General features: G+C 50.2%; 1 protein-coding gene across 6 annotated transcripts in view; it reads right to left on the bottom strand.

Annotated features, from left to right (window-relative positions):
• Positions 1 to 21,450, bottom strand: part of Ten-m (teneurin transmembrane protein Ten-m) — a 49,422-nt gene extending 27,972 nt beyond the window's left edge. For 3 of the 6 annotated variants that reach the window (XM_077702958.1, XM_077702961.1, XM_077702959.1), the window contains exons 1-6: positions 21,317 to 21,450; positions 11,308 to 11,490; positions 5,839 to 5,929; positions 3,503 to 3,726; positions 2,068 to 3,105; positions 12 to 289 (exon numbers count right to left, since the gene is read on the bottom strand). In XM_077702958.1, the coding sequence (XP_077559084.1) occupies positions 12 to 289; positions 2,068 to 3,105; positions 3,503 to 3,726; positions 5,839 to 5,929; positions 11,308 to 11,458 (1,782 nt within the window). In that variant the 5' untranslated portion in view covers positions 11,459 to 11,490; positions 21,317 to 21,450. The remainder of the gene's footprint in view (positions 1 to 11; positions 290 to 2,067; positions 3,106 to 3,502; positions 3,727 to 5,838; positions 5,930 to 11,307; positions 11,491 to 21,316) is intronic. The other 3 variants (XM_077702962.1, XM_077702960.1, XM_077702963.1) reach the window with 3 other exon arrangements.
• Between the last annotated feature and the right edge of the window lie 3,475 nt (positions 21,451 to 24,925).

Below are 24,925 nucleotides of genomic sequence, written 5' to 3'. Positions count from 1 at the left end.
GCGGCGCCCACCTTGGCCGCCTTCCGATGCCGCCTGTCCCTGGCCGAGAGGATCTCGACGAAGTCGTAGCGCGTGTGCGTGGGCACGCTGTTCCGGCGTCCGTAGATGGCCACGCTGGCGCCGGTGGGAAGCGTGTAGTTGAACTTGACTAGGCCGGGGTCCTGTTGATGGAACTGGACGTTCCAGTGGCCGTACGAGGCGACCACCTTGCTGTGCCTCTTGCCCACCGACATGTCGGCGAACGAGTCGCTGCTCGGCGGCAGCGTCTTGGCTGGCAGCACAGACGGACCTGACGCGGGAGGGGATTTCGCTAAGTCTACGAAGCAGCACTACGCCGATGCGCTCCCTAAGAGGCACGCCGAGGCCGGCGGCATTCTTGTAACACGCGCGCGCAACTGGCGCGGGATTTAAATTAGGCCAACCCGCGTTTGTTGTGTTCGTTGTGCTAAGCATTTCTTAATGACTGCGCAAGAGGTGACCCCCTCCTTTTCACGCCGCTACTCGGGAGTGAATAAGCGGAATACTCGCACTGCCTACACGAAAACAGGTAAGATACCAATACCGCGCTTAAAAACAGTACGAGATCATGATCTGCCGCCCCTCGGTCAACTCTTTCCTTTTTTTTTTATTTCCGTGGTGGCGGTACCGTGCTGAACATGATTCCGAAATGCTATTCTTGTCTCACTTACAGGGGAATGAAATGGCGCTAAAAGGACGGGACGACAGAAGAAGACAACACACCACACCACACTGTGCTGTGTGGTGTCTTCTTCTGTAGTCCCGTCCTTTTAGTGCCATTTTATTTCCACCACGTCAGGCCAACTAGCCCGTCATAGTGCTTTGCTCAGTTACATGTCAGCAACGGGATTTGTATGAGCGCTATCCACACTGAGAACCGAATCCCACTCAAGAGAGCACAGCCTGTTAGCGTAGAAATGATTCGCATTTACAATAAAGGGCAGTGCCGGAAATTGTGATTCAATACGGAGAGCGGAATATCTCAGCTGAAAGCGCGGTCCATAGGTGAATGCGGACATTCGTTTCAATGTTTTTCTTTTTTTCTCGGCGACCTAGATTAGTCGTTACATCTTTTAGAGTGTTTTTTTTTTTTTTTGCACTTAAGCAACCTGGCATTAAGGTTGAAATTAGCATCGAAGTATTTGAAAGAACACGAGTATAAGCGGCTGCTGCATTTAGATGTCAGTAGCTACAGTTCGATTGTTGCAAGGGGTAAAGGACAAGTCCATATCTCCTAAAAAGATTGTTGCAACACTCTTCCGTAACCTGCAGAAAGCATTTCAAAATTCCAAGGCACTTGAAGCATAATTGAACTTGCACTGTTCTACGAATACGTTTAAGATCGAAAGAGGTTAATGATCGCAGTGATAGTTAGCAGATTGATCAGTGGTCCTACTTAAGTCATTTTGGTTGCATTGCACATGGTAAAATCGGTACGGGCAGCAAGGAGGATGAGTTTTTAAATTATTCCTATTTAACGAAGTGAACAATTTTTAGTATTCATCGTCAGATCATCTCCGACATCACCGAGCACATATACGCATACATTCTATAACGGACATAAGAGACATGGTCAGGGGTCAGAGAATGGGCACCTGGTGGTCATACAGTTAGTGCGAAAACCGGAGCCAAGCTACGGAAGCGGAAGCTACAAGGCGACAGGACAAGCGATTAGTAGACGAGCGACATACGGCTGCAACACGCAGGCGGCTCCAGAACACAAACGCGCCGTGACAACGACGAAGGAAGCACACAAGGCAAGCGGACCTCACCAAGGTACATCATCATCATCATCATCATCATTTAGGCAAGCGGACAGGAAGCCTGAGTGTTAGTCCACTCGTGGAAGCGGAAGAAACACGGTGCCGACAACGGACGAAAGCGAAAAGAACTCGATGAGCAGGGCCAGGCAGAAGGAACGCATTGGCTCTTCCTCTACAATCGTTTCCAAATCAGGGGCCAGTAGTGCCACTCCTCTCACACTTATGGACCCATCGGGAAAGCCCCCCTCTTTCGAGCACGCTCCGGCATGCGAAGGCCTCCACTTACCCAGATCGTGAGGCCACTCTGTGGAGGCAGTAGCAGTGGCAGCCTTCGAATGCCCGGAGCTTCCAGCCTGCTGGTCGGCATCCAGCCGTGGGTCCTTTTCGGCGCCAGCAACATGCTCAGTCGAGTTCAGGTTAGTCGCCGCATCACCATCGACACCCGGGCCGGGAGGCAAACGAGCGCCACCGGGCCCGCCATTAGCGACAGTCATAAACTCGGAAGCGTCGGGCCCCAAAAGTCCTTGTTCGTTCGAGCCTTCCTCGCTGCTCTCCGAGCTCTTCGCAGGAGGGGGAGGGGGCGGAGGGGGAACAGGATGAGGAGGCGGTGCAACTCCGCGAGTCTTTTCACCATCGGATTCGACGGGTCCCGCCCCATCGCTATGAGAGGCTTCGACAACATTCTTTTCTATATCCGCGATTCCTCCGACGTTATGGGCGTCGGTCGGCCTGGCGCCGCCGACGCCAACTTCGTCAGGGACTGAGATCGGAATTTCGTTACTCGTAGCGTTGTGGTCGGAAGAACGAAATGGGGCAGCCTTTGTAGGGTCTTGGACAGAGGGAGAAGCTACAGCGTCGGACCTCTTAACGGGCGGAGGCTTGGGCACGTCGCGATCCCCCCACGATTCGATGTCGTCGCCAAACGACCGCTTACAGACGCAACGCATGCGGCTGACGCGCGTGGCCGGAGGATCTTCGGGAACCACGATCACCGTGTCGGCATGAAACTCGGTCTCGTGGACGGGACTGCGACTACCGCGGTTTCGCTGCGTTTTCGGACCGGACTCGTGAGGGCGCCAGAGGTCGTCACGCTCTTCGCCGCTTCCTTCGATGTTAGTGGGCATGAATGTCGGGAACGACGGATGCGGGTTAGCTTCCCTCCTGTGGCGGGGTCTAGCTGAGTTTGCACCGTTGAAGTATGAAGCGCGCTCATCGGCGTCATACGTACTTTTGTAGTTTGTTTCCCCACTGGCAGACGCCTCGGCGTCGTCGATGACGACGGGACACCGGTGCTGGCCGGCTTGCCAGCTGAGGAAAGGGACTGCTGGAATGAGAAGAAGAAACAAAAAAACGTTACTCCTTATCATTATAAAGTGCGTTTTAGGAATTAAATTGTGCAATCTGGTCAACCTTGCGCTTCAGCCTGTGTGCAACTGCTGGGAGCCTCTGAATTTGTTCGCTAAATCCGGTACTTCGTAAAATTGAGGTTTTACTCAGTTCGGCTAGCACAACAACTTTACCCATGATGAAGCCAGCAGACAATAGGCTGGTTACCTGATGAAAGTAACGAACCAGAATAATACAAGATGATGCACAGCCATTAGATGACAGCCTGTTGGCGTTTCTAATTGGGCTAGTTAATTCAGCTAGATCAAATTGAAGTATGGCAATTACGATGCGAAAGAAATCCGTCAGACGAATTCCCACGTGCTTTGGCATACCTATGAAGTAGGCGAGGGCGATGAGCAGAGCAAGGCAGAGGACGAAGGCGGTGATGGCGGCGCACTTCCAGGAGCACCGCGACGAAAGCGTCTTGCGCAGGTGCAGCCGCGAGTGCGGGAAGTGGCTGGATGCGAGCGGCCGGCGAACGTGGTTGCGGAGGCCTACGCCGCCAGCCATGGCCACTGTGGGGTTGCCCGGACCAGTCGCCGGGCCGTACCCTAGCCTGCGTGCGAGAGCGTCGCCGACGATCAGGCGATGTTAAGTATAACATCCCGCTTTTTCGCGAGTATATGGTGGGTTACGCTGGCGTTTACTGCAGAAGTAAGTTCGGTTCAGGCACGTGCTGCTTTCACTAGCGCGAAGTCTGTTTAATACAAAGGAGATATGTGTTTGCGTATCGATTTGTTTCTGCCCCTGAAAGCCTTGGAAGTGTCATTTACTCCCTTACTGTCTCTCTCTTTCTCTCTCTCTCGCCCCCTTATTCTCTCTCTCACACACACACGCATGCACAAACACACACGTGGAATAACTGGTTGCAAGATTACATAAACGTGTCTATGGCGGGATGAAAATTGGGGTAGTATACGAAAGCGAAAAATTGGTAGTTGTGTTCGAATAATTGGGAGGCAACAGTACGGCTGAAATGTCGGCGACTTCCAAAATAAAGTCCGAAATTCTTTCAAGGGGCCATGAAGACAAAATACAAATCTGTTCAATTTGAAATAACTAGCCTTTGGTAACTCACTAAGCTCCAGAACAATGTTGCAAGATGTTTTTTTTTTTTTTTTAGCCAAAGATGTGCAGGAAATATTAAAAAAAAATAACTTTCAAATTTCGCGCTACAGAGAAGCAGCATGGGTTAGCACTAAATAGACGGCTATCAGTGTCAACTGCACGCTAGCATTGAAGTGATACAATTAAACGGGGTTATAGACTGTACTACAATTGCTCAGTCACGTTTCTGGGCGGTGGCTTAGCCCAACGGCCGCCAATCGCACAAACAAGAGTTCACGTGACATCATAGAGAAATCGCCGGAAAGTGGTTGTGGACCCGGCACTTGTTCACGTATTTTTCTTAATATATCTCCATAATTTGTTCGAAGTTTGCGATAGCCCGCCGCGGTGGCTCAGTGGCTAAGGCGTTGTGCTGCTGAGCACGAGGTCGCGGGTTCGATTCCCGGCCGCGGCGGCCGCTTTTCTGATGGAGGCGAAAAGCAAAAACGCCCGTGTGTACGAGATTTCGGCGCACGATAAAGATCCCCAGGTGGTCAAAATTAATCCGGAGCCCTCCACTACGGCGCGCCTCATCGCCTGCGTTGCGTCGGCGCGTTAAACCCTACAATCAATCAAATCAATCAAGTTTGCGATAAAATTGATATCATTGTTATCAGGGCAAACAAGTCTTTTTAATGTGGGAAACTTGTATTTTATCTTCATGATCCCTTTAACGCGCAAATTTTCTCGTTTTTTAAGGCGATACAAAGTTAAATTTAGATGCGAACGAAAGGTGTTCGTGATGAAGGCAACCCTGACGTTCATTTTAAGACCAACTGTACGGCAATGATTAGGTGCGTGCTCGGAAGGCTGGCGTCGATTGAGGCTATGCGCAGCTGGACTCCCGCCAAGCACAACTTGAACGTTTATTTACACTGCGGCCTAAACTTCTTGAAAAAACACGGCGCGCACGGGAGGGAAGGAAAAAAAACGCTGAGGAAAAAGAAATCAGACCATCTTCGTCGCTCCGCTTGCGTGACTGTTAGCTTTGCCAGCTCGTTTTTCCCGTCGTTTGTGTAACTTGACTTAACAGTGAAGACGAATAAGAGCTATTACCTGAGTTTTGAGTTTTTATGGTGCAAATATATGAGCGCCTCTGTTCTAGGTCCCATGACGACTACCATCCTCACAAAAAGAAAAATAATTTCACCGTGTGGGCCATTTGCATATAGAATTTGGAACTTTTGAGATTTGATTTCATTCTTTTTTATGGCTCAGTGGTTGTTAGTGACTTTGAAACATAAAATGCATTTTACTTCCGCAAGACGTCAATGTTGGAGAGGTTGGCTCTGATAGATACTGAATTAGGTGTTATATAACAGCAGTGAAAGTAACGAATGGACAAATGCTCAGGAAGCCCCTTCTGGTGAGCCCTGGTGACAGTTTGCCATTTAGCTTGACCCCTAAACCGTAAACAAGCTCACGGCAATTATGTCCAGCCTTAACAACTAATTTTTTAAGCAAACAGTCCACTTGACCATCTTTTACTTCTTAGCCATTTTCGAAGAAGGCAATAAGGAAGGCTTTGAAGATTTATGAGAATGATGTGTCAAGCACCAACCTGTCTGGGTTCGTCTTAGTTTCATCTTGTATGATGTTTGACGTCCGAAAATCCGTCTTGCCTTGCGGCGACCCAGGTCCTTTGGTCAAGTCTGAAATTGAGAACGAAAGAAGGGTGTGGTGAAAACAGTGTCCAGCAGTACTTACTTCTACAGAACACCAAGGCTCTGGCAGCGAGCGTATCACGGCGCTCAATGACACGACGACAGGAGCGGTTGGCGCTTCTGCGCTACGCTTCCGTGTTGTGCAGCTAAGACAGACAACGTCGCCAGCGGGCAACGCGAATGAGGCGAAAGGCTTGGGGGCCCTCTTCAAAGATTCATGGTGAGCCCCCGGCGGTGAAGCCTTATCCAAATTCAGAAGCGCTGGCTCTCCGCGCGTTCTCATTTTTGTGTCGTTTCTCCCCGGCGTTCTACCCAGCCCTGTTCCCCGCAGGAAATTTTTTGACGGAAGGAAGCAAAGCCAGCTGAAGAGAACGCATTTTCTACCGAGAGCTCTTTACATAAACCTTCATCCCGAAAAAAGAAAGTATACAAACATATACATTTAATATACATATTGCCAAAGGAGTTGAGCAACGAAATAAACGAAGAATGGAAAGGAAATGTTGAAAGTACTCTGTATGCGGGGCGAACGCAGGAGGGCACGTATTTTACAACGTCTCCCTTAAACGTGTTGTCGCTGGTCCTTACGGCAGTTTTGAATGTTTAATGCCCGGGATGGAGCGCACGCGTGCGCGAGGGCGCGACAAGGACACCGTAAACCCGACGCTGCGGCCGGAGAACTAAGCAGCGAGTGACAAAGCCGCCCCGGGACAGCGAGAGGAGATAGAAAAAGAAGAGTTCCGGGGAGAGGAGGGGGCAGGTTAGGGTGCTCCGCAAGAAGATCGGGAGCCTTACGGTGTTGGGGGGCGCTTGGAAGTTTAATGACACTCACGCGAGTTGGCCACAGACAATGAAGGGCGCCGTTCCAAGCGCTGGCTTGTTCGCCCCCCTCCCCTCCTTCCGTTGCTCCTAAAGCCATCTGGCTACATTCAGGTTCATGATCGCATTCCGAAAGTGCCCGCGCGTCGGTGCGCGGCGGCTGAGAGGGGCTTCGTAATAGACAGTGGAGCTTCCGAAAAATTGCGTTCGAATACAATACATGGTCGAGGGACGCGCGGAAAAAATCGCAAATAAAAAGAGACCAAGAACTACATCGCCGTCATCATCAACTAAACAACGAGCGCGGAGAATAACAAGAATGGCCTGAACGGACGGTGAAGCAAGGTTGAATAAGAAGAATAGCGGGTGAACACCATTAGTACATGCCTTATATATACAGCTAACGCTACGGCGTTGTCTTCGTCGTGCTTCGGCTTCTGGCCTTCTCTTTTTCTCCGTTTCACGTCGCGTCCTCTGGTCGACATAGCAGCTCCCTCGAGTTCACGGAGACCAGAGTGAAAGCCCAAGGCGGGGGCCATTATCCGCGTGGTTGATGCTGCCTGCTCGGCGGGTTTTCTAGCTTCACGGGGTTTGAGCCCTGAGCGCCCTGGGTGGGCGCAAGCACTGTAAATTTGCTTCGTCTCCGAGTGCGCGGCAGGCCTCTTCGCCTTATCTTATTTTTCCTTCTTTTTTGACTTTACCGCTCTTCTTCTTCGGGATGGCCTGGGAGGTTTGGAGCGAGCGAATCTGCGTGTCCCTGTAACGTGGCTCGCGGCAGCATGCCCATCGAGCAGCGGCCATTGTTTAGGGAGGCCGCGTAGCCCCCCGACGCTCGAAGATCGGATGAGTGGAGCTTTTAGGTGGCTTACAGCGTGTTACTAAAGAATGCGCGTGAAAGAAAAGAAGGCAATAAAATTGAAAGAAAGAAAGAAAGAGAGAAGAGAGAGAGAGAGAGAGAGAGAGAGAGAGAGAGAGAGAGAGAGAGAGAGAGAGAGAGAGAGAGAGAGAGAGAGAGAGAGAGAGAGAGAGAGAGAGAGAGAGAGAGAGAGAGGATAAAGAAATAAGGACGGAATAAACAAGCAAGAAAAGAAGGTAAAAAGGAGAAAGAGAATGAAATAAGGAGAGCAAGAAAAAAACGACGCGCTAACGTTAACTCACGACTGAGTACGACAGCCGAAACACTTTTTCAACATACAGGAAATTTCTTGAATGCGGTAAAAAAGGCTTCTCTTCGTTAGGGAAAAGGTTCACGAACGCCTAAGCCAAATATATTCCTTCTGCGCACACCACAGTAGTCACAAATCCGCTTAGAAGGTGACTGCCCCCTTTACTGGCGCGTACACAAAATATACCCAGGCGCTATCTTTCGTAACAGCGTTTGCGGCGTCTGTGGCCTCATATTTTCGCGTCATGGAGAACTGTATTGGCCGGATTCCCCTTTGTTGCAGTAGTGAAAGCTTTTTACGACCACCGCAAGGAACAAAACACAACACCTACTCAAAAGACAATATAACGAAAAATGGCGCTTACTGCATTATACCCGCCAAGTTATTCGCCAATCCCGCCATACACTAACCCGTGCAGGACGAAGCTTTCAAGAGTTTTCTTTCTCTATCCGAATGCGGTTGCAGTTTTTTTTACCCCTGCCATGACCTCGTTCCCGTCCACCTGCAATAGCCTGATACTTCAGGCACAAACCCAGAAAACCCCTTGTTCCTAGTAGTGTGATTTTGACCTTCAAGCTCAGTCAAGGTCAAGCCGGCTTCTCTTGCGGTTGCGGAGCGAAAGCGCCTAATCGCGCCTCCGTACCAAGTGGAGGGATGTGGACAAATTGATTGGGGAATGAGTAAGGGCACGCGCCATCAAAAAATCATACAAGGATGACCGCATCCAAGTTCATTGCGCCTTCAAGCTTTATGGGCGCCATGAAGAAAAACGACAAGATTGTTTTATTCGAAAGATTCGCTCTTTTATAATGCCTCGGCGCTTGTCCGGCAGCAAACGATGATTTATTCACCGAGAAATTAAACAATTTTTGCCAAAATGTTGATTCTTCCGCTCAACCGTATTTTGTGACGTCTGCGATGACGTATCAAGGGCCCGTACTGAAGCGAATGCAATTATACTCACTGGGGCTGCAGCGAACGGCGAAAGGCCTCGTTTTTCGTCAGTCCTCCTAAATGGTGCCACAATACTGCTCAAGACCACTGCCCGCACTCGCTTTGTTTTTCGCAGGATTTGTACCCTAAAAATTTTTGTTATAGTTGGTAGTAATCGTTTCATGAAATATTGGGTATGCTCGACAAGCAGAATCACAGAAGACAACGTCGTTTATGCCAGTTGGCCAATGTAACTTCAACAGGCCGGACGGCTGTGCAGCTATAACCAGTATAGTGCGCGCAGTACATGCTGGTGCTTCTGTGTTTACATGTGCGTTTGTAACTTCCATTGTTTAATGAACCACTATTACTGCTATAAAAAGAATATGCATTAAATTTAAGCGCAAGTAGCGCGTTCTGAAAGCTTAAAAGCACTGCCTAATATGCGATTGCTTTTGCAGGCTTCAGCCAATCGCGCAGCTGCCCGCAATACGTCATAAGTTGTGGTTCGGGAAATGATGTAGTGGGTCGCATGACCATTCTTTTTTTAACATGTTTTATTCCAGGATACACCAATATTTCGCTGACGTCATATGCGCCACGGAAATGGCGCCAGTAAAACGAAGCGAGTGGCCTGTAAAGGGTGCACCCCTGCACACAGGTCTTCTTGCGGGGTAGCTACCTTTAATATTAAGAGTACGTTTAGTACATAGGGTTGTTCGTTTTCGGGTTTTATATTTTAACAGTAAAGTGTTTTATGCCATAATACACCAAGATTTCACTGACGTCATATCCGCCACGGAAATGACGAAGCGACCCGCCAGCAGGACGTCGCTTCCCAAACACACCCACAAGACAGCCGCCGACCCGAAAATCATGCTCAGCTGCAGATTTCGCTGCACATTTCACTTTCGTGTTTTACTGATTCCTGTGACAGGGGAATCAACGTCTGTTTTTTTTTTCTTCTTAATTTTATGGCTTATTTGAGCGAAGTTGGCGTTAAAAGTGGTGTCAGTGTTATTTTAACGAGGCAATCTTTTGAATGAACTGAACTTGCATTTTGCCTCAAGGCCCCTTTGAGCGCTGGCTGCGACGAGCAGCGTTTGCGTTTCCTCTTGCGGTGCAACTGTTGTTAGCTAGTTCACTGAAAGCTCTCGGCGCGGACACCGAGCTGTCGGTCCACAAACCTGGTTAACCACGTTTAACCACTTCAATTTTTTTGTTATTTTGAAATGTTAGTCTTTTTGAAATTTTCCAAATTTGTATCGGTTTACGGTAAAATAATTGCCAAAGTGAAGAATTTACATGACAAATCTGGTTCGGATCCTACCGCGCATGCGCAAACGTACGCGCAGACACTGTACACACGCACATCCAGCCGGCACGAACGCACAAAGGATGTACTTGCACCCACGCGCACGCGCGAACGGTTTTTCTTTTCTTTTGCCAATTACCCGTCCTCCAAGCCAATTTTTTTATTGGGCGTCGCTGTAATGAGAAGGCAGTTATCCCCTATGGCGTAAATCGATCAACACGTACATCTCTACACAAGCTGCTGAGTTGAACCACCACTGGCGTAAAGAACCATGGCGTACATTCATCGGGCACTTAAGCCTGCTTACGTTTGAAGGCGAAAGACTAGCAATTATCAGAGTTCTTCGCTGCTACATCGCGTTTTTGACTCCTTTTTTTTTTGTTTTTTGGCGCGAATTACAACGACAGGGAAATTTGCCGCAGCTTATTTCCCAGTCAGAGCTCTCCTCCACTTGCACCCGTTCTAAGCACGTGCCTCCACGTGCACCTGTCACGACGCCCTCACGAGGGTAATTCTTCATCCATTTTTCCAGGGTGTCAGGTTAACTCTGTGGTTAGAGCCCTTGGCTGCTGCTTTTAGGGGCGAAGCACTTTAGAGGCTCGGGCTATCGGCGTCTCCTGTCGTCTCATGTAGTCACGGTACTAAAACACCGGGGCACTCGTATTCCAACGCCTCGCGCTACTTCTTAGCATGCTGCGGCGTGTGACACGAAGACAACTTACGGCCAGTCTGTCTCTCATTAAACTGCTCAAATCCGGTTCAACGCAAGACACGGCTCCACCGTCTCGGCAAGCGCGCGATTGCTCGTCCCACCGGTGCTTCTCCGGCACCCAATCAGCGCGCGCCATGCGCAAGAGAGAGACTTACAATCTTTCAGTACACTTATACACTGCATGCTTCGCTTCTCCTCAGGTTTCACGTTAGTGGAGATGGCCCGGGATGTTTTTCGATGGGGGCTCAAATCCCACACGAACTCAATTTATTTTCTCTTTACAGTGGCAGCCAGTTGGTAGTATTGACATTTTCGCCGGCTATGATTAGTAGTACTACGGTCACTTTTCACGTTTGATGAGACACTTAAGGCTTTCGCCTTAGGAAATTCCGGAAGTGGTCGGCTTAGCGCGTGTACTGACCGCTAGGAATGAAGAGTGAGCCGGAGGGCGTCCGTGCTAGGCAGGTGGGCTCGTACTCCGGGTCCGGATGTTCCTGGGCGTGCATGGACTGCGGTGTGGTCGCCATCGGAGGCCCCGTCCTGCCGCCGCCGCCGCCGCCTGTCCGGCCCATGGACAGGTTGCGGGGCGGGATGGCCGGGATCCCTGCGCAGTGCGGAAGAAAAAAAATGAAAAAAATGAAGGAAACTCACACTAACGTGTAAGACTTGAAGGCAGCGAAGCTGTACGCAACCTTCACGACCATCACGACAGTTCACGATTGCAGCTGATTTGCTCCTTCTTCGCTGCCGCAACGACCTTCACTCCATCTTTGTTGCTATAACGGCAAAGAAGAAGCAAATCGACGAAGCAGGGCGAACGAACAAAACGCCCACGCTTAAACCAGGCGCCTGCAGGCGCAACGTGTACCCTACCACGGGCTCTGTGTTCATCAGGTGGCGTGGTGATTCCACTCCCCACATTCACAGTCGAGTGAGTAGGCCGTTTGGCTCTCCGGTGCTAACTCACGGTTGTGCCCGAGTGGGTAAGACCACTGACTCTGACGTCGTTTATATACCAGAAATCCAGATGGTGATTTATTTTCTTTATACTGAGTTTTGTGAAACGCCGGAACCAACGAATTGCTAAGCAGCTTCTCCGTTGAAACAGCTACTACGGACGCGAAGGCAAAGCTATGATGCGTAGAAAAGCAACGCCCTTTTCATCTAACCATAACGATGGTTGGAACGATCAGCTTTCTCGAGAGGGATTCGTTCAGTAAGACCAAGAAAGACTCGCATTCTCGCCTCCTCCAATGAAGGGCACGTCCACAGCAGGTGTTCTGTATCAGCATCTTCGGCGGAAGCTGTGCAGAAGGGGCAGTTCTTAGTGAACGGGGCATGATAGCGAGGTGGCCACGCCCGGGTCATAGCGGGAGAGAGGGCTACACCAACCCGAAGTCTTCGCAGTAAGACCTCCTCCCAGCGAGCGAGTCTCATTGGGGAGGTCCATTCCACACGGTGGGGTGAGAGCTCGTGTGGCGCGACGGCGATCTTTTTGCTTCGACCGTGTGGGAATGGCCTAACTGTGTACAGACGTCGGCTTCGTAACGTCGAGAACCCAGGTTCTACTCCGACCACGGGAAACGTTGTTCCTTGAGGCGCTTGATGTTCCTTCGCTGATCATTGCCATCGTTTCGTGAAACACATTCTGTAAAGATGGCCTTCCTGCGGTGCGTTTTTCCCGGACGTACGACGCCATCAATGAGGCATAGAAAGCTTTGCTGTAACACTGGAGAAAGTTGCAGACATCAATTGCCCTACGAGATTAAAGTGTATTTTCTCTTCGTGCTGCAAAAAGGCCCCTAACTGACCGGGGTACGTACTCCCAGAAACTGGTCATACGGAGGATAGGCCGAAACCGGTCGTGGAGCGGCTTTTCACGGAGTTCCGTTAATTGGTTCCCGTTTAGCACCGAGGAGAGGGAAGACGTAGTTCGCTCCCCCGGAAAGTGCATCCTTTGTGACTGTGAACCGGGGTTTCATGAGTGGCAACCAAAAACCCTGGCCACTACACTACCGCGGCGTATTGCCTATAGTGCCTACGGTTGTGGGGAAAGGTGCTTTTATAGAGGGCCCTTCCAGTAGCGTCACACTTAGAGCGATAAGATGTATCGATATTCCCCTGGTTGTGGACGCCGCGTAACGGTTCAGAAACGATGCCCTGCCAGTAAACGCGTGATGCCACCCACTATTCCCTATCACGCTCCTTACACCCTCAAGTACACTGAACATCGCACAGCTGTGTGATGAACGATGTGTCACGCAGTGCGATCGTTGCACACGAAAGAAAGATCGTCACTTACGTGGATTCTAAAGCGATGATTGAGCACTATTAAGCATCAGCGCAACGTTTGTCTCCTGGATTTGGCAGTGAAACACGGTCAAGCAGAGAGCATTCAAAACAAAATTTGTCTTCCTAAAACATGTCAAACAGAGAAAGAGAGAGAGAAGGAGGGAGAGAGAGAGATGTTAAAGGCAAGCACGTTCCCTTCGGTAATCAGTTCGGTTTTTCTTTAAGCACAGCCGCTCGCTCGGCTGTCCGAAAGTCCCCGAACTCAATCGCGGACAACGCTGGATTACCATCTCTGAAGCGCCAAGTTTTAGCGGGGGGCTGTGGCAGCGGCAATCAAGCTTAAAAAACAGCGCTCAGGAGGTCGCGAGAAGATGAAAGCGCTTGAAAAGACCTTTCTCTCTTCTTTACGCTTCCGCGGGGTGGGTTGTGCTCATTCCACAACGTCCGCCACGTTTTTGCTTTTTCTCAGATTCAGGCCGGCACCGCTTTCCGTTCCATCTGACCCCCGCACACCCCCTCTCTCCACTTTCTTCCTCGCCTCCTCTTTCAAGGTTCGATCATTGCTGCTTGCTGTCTTCTCGATTAATTTTACCAGGCCCTCATCCGACTCTCGGAGGAGATTTTCGCGACAGCTCCACGGGCTCTTGTCGCTGCTCTGAGCGGGGAACGAAGGAAGAGAGGTCTTTCTCTATCCCGCTAGCTCGCCGGAGCTTTCGCATGCCCGACGTCCGCTCTGCGCGCCCTCGTCTGGAAATATCGGCGAGAGCGCTGGTCTTCTGCGAGCCGCGTAAAATCGCTCACAAGCGGCGCGGTGCGGCCCCAGTGTTCGTGGTCGGGGCTCCGGGTCCGCGTCGCGTAAATTGCCGATGCAAGAATAAGAAGAAGCCGCAGATATCTAAACAACAGGGAAAGCGGCCGACACCCGCACAATCAAGAGAAAGGAGATGACGACGAAGTTGAGAAACACCACGGCCGGGGCTAGAAATGATTGAGATGATTTACAACTTGTCGGGCGAGTAATCTATCTAAGATACATTTTATATAAGAGAAGAAAAACTTCGAACAAGGTAAAAGCTCGATTGTGGCCTACGTTTCAGCAAAGAGAACTTGCTTTCCAAGTTCTCTTTGCTGAAACGTAGGCCACAATCGTGCTTTTACCTTGTTCGAAGTTTTTCTTCTCTTGTGTTCTCTACCATCTTCAAAGTTCTACTACTCCCTATATATATATATTATTTGCGCTTACAGTCATCTCAAAGGAAAATAAAAAGAGGCACGTGGGCCAAGTTGGATTGGAGAGAGGGACAAAAAGAAAGTGGGCGAAACGTTAGGCAGGAGATATTAAAGCAGCGCGTGGGCTCAGCTCGCAAGTAGAACGCTTGGCGGGAATTAAGGCGCGAAAGAGGCGATTCAAAGCTTTTTTGGGTGTCTGCGAGGATTTGTTCGATCGTTACTCTTGTTGCTCGTGATTGAAGAATGGAGGCGAGTGCTAGTGAATGCCACTCGGGACAGCGGCGGCAAAATCCCGAGGCAGGATTTCTAAACTCCGTGCTCTTAGAAAATAATTGCGCGCGACGTACCACATTTCAAGGAAACGAGGTTTGCGACAAGAAAAAAAAAAGCACAGACGCAGCGCTGCACGCGCCAATCCATTAAGCTGCTTGATGCTGTGTTCTAAATCGAGCGGCGCCGCTGTTTTAGTGCGAAAGCATTATTAGCCTGCTTAGGCCGATTTCGGGAATGTAGAAAATTGTTCACTCGGTGAAGCCTCCCGTACTTCACAGTTTTTAACTCGCTTGCGCAAAGTTTGATGCACAGCAGAGGAACGTCGACGCGCGTTCCCGACGTTAGGCTTAACGTCGCACAGCGCCTGCAGCTAGATGTACAAAGAGCATGACGCCGCTTGGCACGCTGTTAAGCTTGCTCAACTTGAAGGGTACTTAACCCAAGACGTTAGGCCTAAGATCACCTTACGGGTTCAGCGTCGCCAACCGGTACTTACTGTAAATCAATGCAATGTACGTACGTTAAGCTGCAGGTACCGGTTGACGCCGCAAGACCACAAAAAGAAACTTTAGGCATAAGCCCCGGGGCATACCCTACAGTTGCTGTAGTTACGGGAAGTGGTATAGAAACACGGGGTGGCGAATACTAGCTGTGAGATATTGCACAATACTTTTCAAGCAGGACTGTATGCTGCTTTCGCTCGATATTCCGTGGTTGGCGCAGAACTACCATCTGTGCATTTTCTTCTGCCCTCAGAGCTGACGGCTGGGACCTATTGATTGAAAGCGAAGAACTTATCTTTCATGAAAGTGGTGAGCTGCCCTCAAGATCGTAGCGTAGCGCCGACGGGTCCCGGTCAACCCGGTAACAACGTACACGACGGAACGGACGGACTGCTAAAACTTTCTAATAGCACTTCAGGCGTGGTTGCACGCATCCTCCACGATGACATACAAGCGAGAATGGGCGGCGAATTTTATCAACAGGCTTGCACTGAGCGTTCCGTGCGAGTACGTCATTTGTACAACTTCCACAGCTTTAGAGAAAATGGCCGGCTGCGTCGTCTGCGCCTCCCTGTCAAGTCACATTGCTGAGGACACCTTATTTCGTGCGGCGGCACACTCGTTACACGGACAGCCTCGTGCCAAACGCGCTTTGCACGTTTCCAAAGCAACTTTCGCGCCCAGGATGACCATAAAAGCGGGAATGATTGATTGATTGTAGGATTTAACGCGCCGACGCAACGCAGGCGATGAGGCGCGCCGTAGTGAAGTGCTCCGAATTACTTTTGACCACCTAGGGGTATTTAACTACGCCGAAATCTCGTACACACGGGCGTTTTTTGCTTTTCGACTCCATCAGAAAAGCGGCCGCCGCTGCCGGGCACCGAACCCGTGTCCTCGTGCGCAGTAGCGCAACGCCTTAGCTAAGAGCGGTAATGAAAAAGTAAGAGATCTGAAGAAGTAAAAGCCCGTGCCGTGGTATTTAAAAAAAGGAATCCCGATTTTCGAGCACACGTTTTTTTTTTTCTGCTCAGAACAAAAAACAATCCTGATTTTGCTTCCTTCTAAATTCTTTAATTTCCCGGATGTTTTGTCATCCCCCCGTACCTCTGCAGTTTCCCTGCCGCGTATCAGAGGGCGACGTTTATAGAATAAAGATGTTCAAAAGTAGGTAGTGTTAAATTATCTTAAATGAAAAAGCAACGGAGCGGATTGGACAAGGTGACACGGTAACACCGGTGCTCGGTTGTCTTTCGTCACGTGCCACCGGCGTAGAGCTAGAGCCGAGCGCCAGCGCCAGTCCTTTGCACCTGCTGCCTCGTTGTATTCGCCGCGCCAGGCAGTACACGAACTGACATCGTCGTTGTAATCGGCTCAGGCGAGCAGTCAGCCTCCCCTTACCCTCCCCTCAACTGTAACGACGACGACGACGACGGTTGGTTGGCTGAGCTGCCGCGGCAGTTTCGTCGCAGCGCAACGGGAGGTGAGGGGGCACACGCTGGTGCTGACGCCCTGCGCACCCTAGCCCGAGTCGTCGGCTGAACCGGACAAGCCCATAATCTCCACGGCGCATTTACCTAACAGCGTAATTAAGAAAAGACGCCGGGGAGCGAGTGGCTCGCGTCCGGAACAGGGATGCCGACCCCGGCAACAGCGACACCGCATCCACCCTTTCCCCGCGATTTTGCGCGAACGGAGAAGAAAAGAAAGGCGCAAGAGAGAGCCCCTGGAGCACGCCGAGACACATGGCCGCGGCAGGCGCGCGTTGGGCGCTTCAAGTGTGGCGGCTGCCTGCCTCCCTCCCTCCCTCGTTGGGAGAAAAAACTTTTTTCCCCCTTCGGATCCGTGGCAGCCGGGAGCCGCGGCGCCTAGTAGAGAGCCGAGCGCGGAAGCCGACGGCTGCGGGATTCGTGGCTCGGGGTAAAGTGCCCGGGCCATGTGTCACGTCCAGGTTCGCCGGATGAAGCGGGGGCTAAAGTAGGCAGCCGTCGCGATTGCGGCCCGGCGCTGGCGGAGGAGACGCTGTTTGGCCTGGCTCGGGTGCACGGTGCGTGTTGCACTTCGACGACGACGCTGCTGCTTTCGCCCGCGCATGCAGGATTCGCGAGTGCCGGCTGTGTCTTTTGTTGCTAGCGGGTCGGGAAAGGCTACAACTGCCGGAAACTCCGGAAATGAATGTTTGTTCCAGAAGTACTCTCGTAGAGTTTATATCGACAAGTGTAAACGAAAACTGTGGTAAGGAGAAACTCTGATACAAAAAAGTGAACACAGTTCTTTCTTGTCAAGGGAGGCTTTCGCAAAGGAAACTGGGAAATTAAAACTCTGGGCGAGCTAAAATATATAAGGCTCTGATCTCGCAAAATCCTGCTTAAGGAGGACACTGGTGAAGGGGATAGCTGGTTAGAAAAACTTTTCCAGGGGAACTTCTAGCAAAATGAACTGTCGTTACGAGGCAACATCGAGCCTTGCATACTATTGTGGGCACGATGTTGTAATCTGACGTTGGTCGACGGCAGCTTCGTTTGAGCGGCGTATGGGCAATATATTGGCAATGAGGACTACATCTCGAAAAGTGAGGTATCTAAAATGCCGCAACAAGCCTGTAGAAATGTTTTCTAGAACTCAATGTGATGAGATTTATGCCACCCCATCTCTTTATCCCCTCAAAAACGCAATATTTTTTTCTCATCCCGCAGGGAAACAATAACTTGCCGTACTCTTTACTGGCAAAAAAAAAAAAATACTGTGAACAGAGTAATGGTTCAATGGCGATCAATAATTACGAAACTAATTATATTGGGCAAACGTTCCATTGCGGCCGAAGTGAGAGTGAACACAATGGATGTCGCAAGCCACGCCTCTATTCTGTTGGAACTCAGGGGGAAAATATCTTGAGTACAACTTTCGGCAATCACTGTGGAACAAAGTCTATTTTTGAAATTTCTATCGCGCACGTGTGGCTTTCTTTATAAATTTTGGTAAGGTATTCAACCTCGTAAAGATCGTTACGCGGTCGACACCTCGTTCCCTTTCCCTTTCTTGCGGCTGCTCCAGACACCCTTCAACCCGCACCTTCATTGTCTCAGATAAACACCACGGACGCCTATGGCAGCAACGTTTTAGTTAGGTAACTTAATTGTCACTTATCTAACGGAAGCAACAAATGAGGTTTTAGTAGTTCTGATATTTTCTGCGCCGTCCCACACAAAGAAAGAGAAAAACCCTCACGCAGAATGCGTATATGTCAGTGTTCAGTTATTATGTGCAGATATGTATCTTTTGTGTAGCGTGTGCACACGCATCAACGTGACGCCACTGATAGCTCAATGTAGAAAAAAAAAATCTCGCAACTTTTGACTCTGGGTTAACAAAAAAAGGCACTTAAACGAGGTCAGTTTAGCCTTCTCGTCGGACATGGGAGATTGCAAAAAAAAAAAAAAAACGTTAATAAAAGCTCATCGTTCCACCAAGCGCGAATTCTGGCGGACGCTGCACAAAAGAGGTGCTCGCGGAGGGGTTAGGCACGCGTGTTGCTGCTTCACCTGCAAGCTGACACCACGCCCGCAAGCTTAGCGCGCCGGGCGTATTCGTATAATTACGCCCACGGCGGCTCCTCGGAAACGGCTAATGACGGCATGGCTGCCCCCCCTTCTCTTACCGCCGGGGCCGTGCCACGCAATTAGGCGGATTACGGGGCAACGGGGTCGCGCACAGCCTGCTCAAAAGGGGGGTAGTAGTGGGCGTAGGTTATGGGATAATACGAAGACGTCGTAATTGTTAGTCCCACGCCACCTTATAGCCCCTTCCGTGGCAACCCGATCTCCTCGTCCTTATAAGTATGCCCCCGGCGAGCTCGAAACGCTCCTTCAAACACCCTTTCCTTCTCTACCCCTTTACTTCCCGATGAGGAGACTGCACAACTAACGCGTCGTAAGAAGTCAACTTCGCGTATGCGTGGTCTCATTACCTGCCACAACGTTACAGTCCACTGCGGAGAAAACTTGCGCGGCGGATCCTCCTTGAGGAGTAGAAAGTGTCCTCTTCATCGCGGAAACGCCGTTATTATTCCCGCTCGACATTTTTTTTTTCTTCTTTGCTTTCGTACGGCGGCGAGCCATCAACTCGCGCTCGAAAGCGTAAGAGATTCTCCGGGAACTTCTCGTGTTTCAGTATACTGCGCCGTTCCCCTTGAGCAGCGGTCGCCGCGAAGACAGCGCTGGATGACGTCGTTTCCTGGTTCAAAACTCTGATTACGAAGATGAACCCGAGTCTCGTGGAGGGGCGTGTGGTCCGATAAGGGGCGCGGTGTTTTGGAAATGAAGGAAGAATAACTCGGGGAAAGTTTGGCTCCGAATTTGCGAACGTCGGAACCGCGGTCTCCTATTTCCCACCCCTAATGGTTGGAAGGAAGTTTAGAAGGACCAGTGGCGTCTGCGAGATAACTTTTAATAAAAAAATGGGCGGCGTTTTCTGGTGTAGTGGTCGTTGTTCTGATACGGAAAGAAAGAATAGCAGCTTCGGAAAGGGAAGGAGCAACCATTACCGAATCAAAAGCGAAATACAGTAGGTTTTATGCGAAATTGCGCATTTTGCATCGACCTGAAAAAAAAAAAAAAGACTGCAAATAATCTCATGCAGTTCTATAAGATCATTTCTGGTATGAAAACTAATTGAGCCTGTACACTGGTGGTATTCGGGATGAAGTCATAGATGACCTGACAGCTTGAATTTGCGTTTGAACGCGTGTAGCGAGGTGCAATATTTTGGAAGATAACAAATGAATGAGAGCCACGTGGGGTCCCCTAACAGGTTCCAAATTTTGTACGTAAAAGCGCTATTGCACATCGCGTTTATAATACATACGACAGCATACAGCATATAATACATACGACAGCATACATATTATAATACATATTGATCAGCTGTTAAAAGCGCAAGCGTGCGTGTGGTGGTCTGCGCCACTGCTGCGGGCGAGGATTCTAAGCATCTTTTTGCTTCTCATTTCTTTCTTTCTCATTACGCCGCTTAATGTGTTCGCATCGAGCTATCGAGGAAACGCTTACTGACGAAACAGGTTATGACATCATCTACTCTCACGTCACGATGCTACACGTTTCGCTAAATAACGCAAAAAGAAAAAGAAACAGGTGTGAGTCGATGAAGAGCCCGCAACCGACCGCTTTTGAAACCGTTTATCCCAGTTAACAAATGTAAAAACAACATTAGATCGATGCACATCAGTGTCGCTTTAGTTGTTTTTTATCGAAGCTGTTTATAAACGTGTTATGGGACGCATTAAGATTACACAATTAATACTCGAAGAAAGTGAGTGACGTCCGCATACTTCGCGGCGGAAACATTTTCTATGAACCATCCTACTTTTTCTTTTCAAGTCAGTGACCTTCAGCACCGAATACATCCTATTCAGCAGCCGATATCCTTCTTGGCAGTTATCGTGCTCTAAAGCGATGCTAACCGGCAGTAACACTTCCCTTCATTGATCCCGCTAGGCCCGCATGTGAAAAGAGATCAGCTGTGCGATGCACATTCTTTCCATATTTGTACCCCACCCCTTTGTGCCCTGACTGCAGGTCCCTCGATACCCAAGACCACTGCATGTGGCAGTGCCCCCCAAACCCATTTCCCCCCTTTCACAGACGAAGCGCACTGGGCGAAGGCGTTGTTCAGCTCGGACCGTGAGGTCCAGGGCTAAGGTCATCCAGCCAGCTACAATGGTCACCGGCCGGTTACCACCGCCGGTCACCCGCCACCCAGACTAGCCCCATGGGGCTCAGATAAGTCTCTCTCTCTCTCTCTCTCTCTCTCTCTCTCTCTCTCTCTCTCTCTCTCTCTCTCTCTCTCTCTCTCTCTCTCTCTCTCTCTCTCTCTCTCTCTCTCTCTCTCTCTCTCTCTCTCTCTCTCTCTCTCTCTCTCTCTCTCTCTCTCTCTCTCTCTCTCTCTCTCTCTCTCTCCACGTGCAAGCAACTGTACCAAGCCTCTGCTTTGAAAAAGAGCTCAAACTTGGAAGTGGCGTGGGACCTCACTTTCATTTAGGCCCGAATAGTAACAGGTGTAGAAATTACAAATTATTCATATAATAAAAATGGATAGACAAAGTGTGCCACAACTCACGTCTGCTTTGGAGCACCAGCGTGGTGTCTCGAGCGAGCGCGAGCTCGGAACCGGTGAAGGTGGCGTCGGAACGGTTCTCCTCGTCGTCCTCCTCTTCGTCGTCTTCGTCGTCGTCGACGTCTTCGTCCGCGGACTCAGACCCGGACGAAGAGAGGCCGGCGGCAGGCGGAGCGCCCGGCCGCGCTCTACGATCCCCGGTAAACTGCGCGCAAGGGGAGACTTCGGCATGTAATGTACGCTCACTTTTTTTTCCTGCTGGACGTTGGAAATGGCAAACACGGCTCGTCTATCATCCTTACTCCTTCTCTTCCGTCAGCGCTAATGTGAGCTAAACACGTTTTTTTTTTAACTGAAAAAGAAAGTAATCCAGCTTGGTCATACTGAGGAAGCTCGATGCGTTCAACAATGTTGATTGATTGATTGATTGTGAGGTTTAATGCCCCGGCGTTGCACAGGCGATGAGGCGCGCCGTAGTGGAGGGCTCCGGATTAATTTTGACCACCTGGGGATCTTTAGCGTGCGCAGGCGTTGAACAATGTGAACGAAAGCGCGCAGTGCTAAGTTGTCACCTGCAGTTGGCAGTGGGAGTTCCCCAGGGACGCGTACTACTTCCGTGCTTTTCATTTCGTCTACGGGGGTCCAAGGAGTGCTGCGGGTGTGCAGGAGCGTGCTCACCTGTCTGCCGGAGTGTGGGTGGTGCTGCCTGGCCTGCTGTGCTCCGCCGGAGGGCGGCGGCAGCGACGAGTACTGGCGCAGAGCGGGGGGCGCCAAGATCCAGGGCCTGAAGCCCCGCGGCGGGTCCGGCGGGGAGTCGATGGTGCCGCCACTCGGCCCCGACCAAGGGGCCCGGGCCGGCGACAACGGCGCCGATGGCTGCTGCGGCTGCTGCGGTGGCGTCGACCACACGCCGGGGGCCCCCTTGTCCGCTGCAACGTGAAAGGGGGAACGGTCTCTGAGGCATGGACGGTAGAATCGCACACTGCGGTTGTTGGGAGGGAAACTTTTTAGTCGTTATTTTAGCGGCATGTCCCTGTATACAGCACCTTAATCGCGGTAAAGCCAACTTTACTGCAAAAGCTAACTTTGAGGCGGAGTCAACATAAGCCGACATGCTTATATCCTACACGTATTTTCGAAAAAGAAAAAAAAAAAAGAAAAGAAAACGAACTTCACAACATCTAGCTTTGCGTCAAAGCCAACTTTACCGATACAACCCTGCCCATAAATCTGCGACTAACTTCCCCCTTTTAAGCGTCCATCACCGTGTCTGCGTGTCCGTGCGGCCGCTACCGAGCAAACCACTAGAAGTTGTACTCTATAAACGCAAAAAGAGAAAAAAACGCAGTCGTTGACACTTGAGCGCTCTTCAGAGCACTCGTAAATTAAAAACCCGCCGTTTAAAAAGCAGTAGCGAGAAGAAAAAAAAACGTCAGAGAAGCACTTCTTTTTTGTTATTCCTGACAAATTTCATCAAAGCGTCGTGTTCCGATTCGGCGCCGCGCAAGTTAACATGGAGCGGCCAGGCAAATCACACTGCGCGAGGCGCGGCGCCTGCAGCCGAGGGGGCTAGGGCACGCAATTAGCGCACTCTTGCAGCGTCTCATTAGAGCAGCGAAAAATGGCTCGTGTCTCTCTCCCGCTATGGGCGGCGTGCACGCAGCGCGAACTTTTCAGACGGTGCGTATAATCCGCGCCCGAAAAGCGGGGGGGATGAAAACGTATGACAAATGCGCTTTCAAATAAAGCTGGCGACGGAGAAACAATCCCACTTTACGCAACGTTTGCTCCCGCCGGTTCCGCACCCAACCTCTGCCGCCCGCCACCTTTTCACGATGATTTCAACCCACACACGTGGCGGAAGCGCCTTCGCTATTCTCTTTCTGCTGCCGCTTCTTTTTTTTTTCTTTCTTTTTTTCTTTTTTTTTTCAATTCGAACGTTTGCCGTTGTCGGACCAGCGATGCGCTTCAGCGGTCGCTTCGAACGGGCACAATCGAGAATTTTTCTTCCTTTTTCTATCGCCGCACAACGCTTGCATTAAGAACAGAAAAAAAAAAAAAAAGCAAAGCGGGGTGCTTGCAAGAAAAGAAACTTCGCAACGCACTGAGGAGGTTCAATCAAATTACACACGCGGGGCTTTATTCATTCATCTCGCAATCGAAAAGTTGATTTCTTTGTTCCTCCAAATTCCGTTGGGCCGCCGTCTCTCTGTGTGGGCTGTTCCTCCCTCCTCTTCCTCATCCCTCCTCCATCCCACTCCTCTCTCGCTCCTCTGTTCTTCGTTATCCAAATGGCCTTTCGCCGCTAAATCCGCGGAACAAAGGCCGCAAACTGCAACAGCACTTGCCCTTTGAACCATCTTTCTTTTTCTTCTCTTTACTTCGCCCTTTTGTGCGTGGCCCTCAACGTTTGCTACCCGGCCGCACGACCAGCAATAAAATAATGACAAGCCTCGGGCTTTATGCAAAACGAAGCAGTTTTAGGGAAAACCGGATGAGAGACAGGAGGATGAGAGGGGGAGAGAGGTGAAATTAGAAAGTAAACCTAAATGCACTTCTCAGAGAAAGAAACAAGCATTTGGTGAGGACAAAGAGAACCGGCCGCTGGACAAAATCTCTTCGCTAAATTGCCCCGTCCTTTTTGTCGGCCTCTGCGCAGAGGCAATTGAAATTAATTTCAGAAGTATGATTTGTCGAAACGCCTGGTGGGAACGAGCAGTTGAAGCTACTTAGCCGGGGCCTTTCACGAAGATAGGGCAAGAAATATGATGAAGAGCAAGCGTGTTATTCCTTTCCCGGCTATAGGGAATTAAAATAGGTTTGTCGCAATAAAAGTCGCACTTCTCTTATATAAAAGCGGTATTCCGAAGAAATACTAGTTCTTGGTCGGCGTTCGAAACAGCCACCAAAACTGAATTTGATTTCGACGCTTGTGGAGACGCGTAAACGTTACAGCGCGAATTTTTTCGCGTTTTAGTGATAGCATTGCCCTCCAAATGACTCGATTAGAAAAAAATAAGTGTGATATCTGCTAGCGCCAAAATGCAGAGGCGTATTAAGAATGACCTCTCCAAGGGGGAGGGTGGAGGATACATTGGAGCAAGTCCTGCAGGCGTGGGAGGATGGTCCCCACACCGTGAGCTCGCTAGTGACAATTTCCCAAGCATCCGAGATGGGCGAGAAATCGGAAGGAATTGTATCCACCACTCCCTCCTTTTAAATCCGCCAACGAGACCCCATTAAAGGCACCCTCCAACACTTTCTTCCACTTTTTTTAGTCATAAATACTTCCAGAATGTAGTCACCGAACACATCCAGATTAGATTAGGTGGTCGCAAAGTATCTCAGCCAAAAATTAGTGCTCTATGCTCATCAGATAACTCGGGAACTCGCTCAAAAGAATTCTCTCTCTCTTCCGGTCTTGACGTCCTTCGACGGCCCGAATTACGTCACTGAGGCGATGTAGCGGCTGTAGGCCGATTTTCTTTTAGTTGCAGCAATGAACGCTTTTCGATAATGACGAAGAATAAAGCCACAAAAACAAAGCAGAAACGGAAGTCGTATTTGAGCAGAGCGAGCAAATCACGCTGTGCCGCTCCGTGCTGGCGATAA

This window comes from Haemaphysalis longicornis, unplaced genomic scaffold, assembly GCF_048455015.1.
Source record: "Haemaphysalis longicornis isolate Haplotype H1 unplaced genomic scaffold, Haemaphysalis longicornis Haplotype H1 scaffold_3, whole genome shotgun sequence".
Classification (NCBI taxonomy): Eukaryota; Metazoa; Arthropoda; class Arachnida; order Ixodida; family Ixodidae; genus Haemaphysalis; species Haemaphysalis longicornis.
Note: the sequence above shows the minus strand (reverse complement) of the source record. Positions and strands in the feature narration are given on the sequence as shown.